This window comes from Triticum aestivum, chromosome 6D (genome assembly GCF_018294505.1).
Source record: "Triticum aestivum cultivar Chinese Spring chromosome 6D, IWGSC CS RefSeq v2.1, whole genome shotgun sequence".
Lineage (NCBI taxonomy): Eukaryota > Viridiplantae > Streptophyta > Magnoliopsida > Poales > Poaceae > Triticum > Triticum aestivum.
This window is the reverse complement of record NC_057811.1, coordinates 10,643,908-10,646,241: the sequence shown is the minus strand read 5'-3', so window position 1 is coordinate 10,646,241 and position 2,334 is coordinate 10,643,908. Positions and strand designations below refer to the sequence as shown.

The window sequence follows — 2,334 nt, the reverse complement described above, 5'->3', positions numbered from 1 at the left end:
ACATATAACTTCCTTACAATCATCGAAAGGACGAAAGATTACTCAATTTGACAGTCAGTTACGGGAATAAATCTGAAGTGCCCAGCCACTGTCTCACCACAACCACTTGGGCCTCCTTTGATTTGGAGGAATCTTGTAAGAATTTCGTAGGATAGGATTTCTATAGCAAAAATTCCTTTGGATTCCTTTGGTTTATAGGAATGGAATCCTAATCCTGTGGAGGAATTCTTCCTATCCTTCACATTTAATAGGAAAATAAACATTATCCTAGATTCAATGTAAAAATCCTATGATGTGAATCAAAGGGCATCTCCTTTCCTATTCCTACTCATAGGATTTGAGATACGTGTCATCTAATTTCCTATGACTTTCCTATTCCTATGATTTTTCTACCCTATGAACCAAAGGAGGCCTTGACATATACAGTAAACATGTGACATTGAGGCGGTTTTTAGGTAGAATCAATGGGGAGAAAAATCAAAGATGGGAGAAAAATCAAAACAGGAAGGATTGGTAGGGAGGTTGGATGAAGGGCAGATGTATGACGAAACCTTAAGTTCTTTTTGAAGTAGTGAAGATATATCATATATCATTATGCCGCTCCATGGAGCCATAATACATTGACGAGCAAGACATTACTACTAAAAGTAAAACAAGCAAGAAAATAAAAAATGATTCGCCGCTCCATGGAGCCATAACACAATGACTCGTCCAATTTTGTATATTGGATGTGTGCATTGATTGCACCCAAATTATGACAAAAAGACACAAATTGCGGTGGAACTCATATTATTAATTTTCAGATAATACATGTATACATCGTTTGTTGTATTTTTTTAAAGCAAGTCAAGCGTGTCTTACTACTAAAAATAAAACAAGCAAGACATTAATACATGATTCGTAATGGGAACGTTTAAACAAAGCGTGCATGCATGAGAATTAGCATAACGTGGTATCTCAATGCTGCTATTTTGCATGCATGGTAGTATGCAGATGATGTTGCGCGTGAATAGGTGTTTAAGGCACCACTTAGGCACCATTTTTGCCGGCGGCCTGCTGAGAGATGGCCCCGTACTTCATTGCATCAGCCTCAGATTTCGCGGCATCCTTCTTAGCGGATGCTGCCTCTTCAGGTCTGGTGGCGGTTTCAGCCTTCTTGATGGACTTCTCGGCAGCAGCTATGCGAGCATCTGCCAAGGTACCGGCAGCTTCTTTCCTGCTAGGGGAGGTAGAAGAACTTGTACCAGCTACTTGCTGAGAAATGACACCATACTTTGATGCAGCAGCGGTAGACTTGGCTGCAGCTTGCTTGGCTGCAGCTTGCTTGGCAGCCGCGGCCTCTTCAGGTGTGGTAGCGGTTTCGGCCTTCTTGGTGAACATCTTAGCAGCATCAGTGGTGCCTTCTTTCCTATTGGGGGAGGTAGAAGAACTTGTACCAGCTGCTTTCCGAGAGATGGCACCATACTTTAATGCATCGTCAACAGACTTTGCTGCGTCTCGCTTGGCAGCCACGGCCTTTGCAGGTGTCTTGGCGGTTTTGGCCTTCTTGATGGACTTTTCGGCGGTGGCATAGTGTGCGGCGGCTAAAGTACCGGCTGCTTCTTTCCTGCCTAGGGAGGTAGAAGAACCTTTACCATTTGCCTGCTGAGAGATGGTATTGTACTTTAATGCAGCAGAAGCAGATTTTGCTCCATCTTGCTTGGCGGCCGCGGCCTCTTCTGGTGTGGTGGCGCTTTCAGCCTTCTTGATGGACTTCTCGGCGGCAACAACACGTGTAGCTGCTAAGGTAGCGTCAACCCCTTTCCTGCTGGGGGTAGCCATCTTCAATGTGTTCTCCTCCGCAGCGCCATAGGTCTCGGCTGGCCTTGTGGCCGCCACCGCCACAATGGTGGTGAGAAATAACATGGCCATGACATTCTTTCTGTTGGCCATTAGTAATTTCTCAAGTGGTATCTTAGGCGCGCGGAGAATTTGAAATGGTGGAGACACATGATTCATAGAGGTGATAGGCTTTTATAGAGACAATGTGAGGTCAGGAAATCTCTCCCATGAATGTGAGGTCATAAGGGGTCAACAATGAATGTGAGGTCACCAGAGCCCTAGAAAGGTATGTGGTAACCCATTTGTGGAAGCATGCATGCATGTATGCGTGTTTTGTGTTTTCTTTTCTAGTTTCTCTCTATGTATGGACCGTGGGAACAAAAATAGATTTCTAAGTGCGAGCTCAGATGCTCTCGAAATCCAGGCCTTCTACTCTTTTCGAGATTGTTGTAGGTACCATTACGTGACTTCTAGCCCAGACCAGGAGGTCCTTCTCGTCGTACTGGAATGGGA

General features: G+C 44.7%; 1 protein-coding gene across 1 annotated transcript; it reads right to left on the bottom strand.

Annotated features, from left to right (window-relative positions):
* Window positions 1-770: 770 nt before the first annotated feature.
* Window positions 771-1,981, bottom strand: LOC123140736 (GTPase Obg). The gene has a single exon (XM_044560020.1). It carries the CDS (start codon window positions 1,930-1,932, stop codon window positions 1,030-1,032), a length of 903 nt encoding a protein of 300 aa, XP_044415955.1. The 5' UTR covers window positions 1,933-1,981; the 3' UTR covers window positions 771-1,029.
* Window positions 1,982-2,334: the final 353 nt, after the last annotated feature.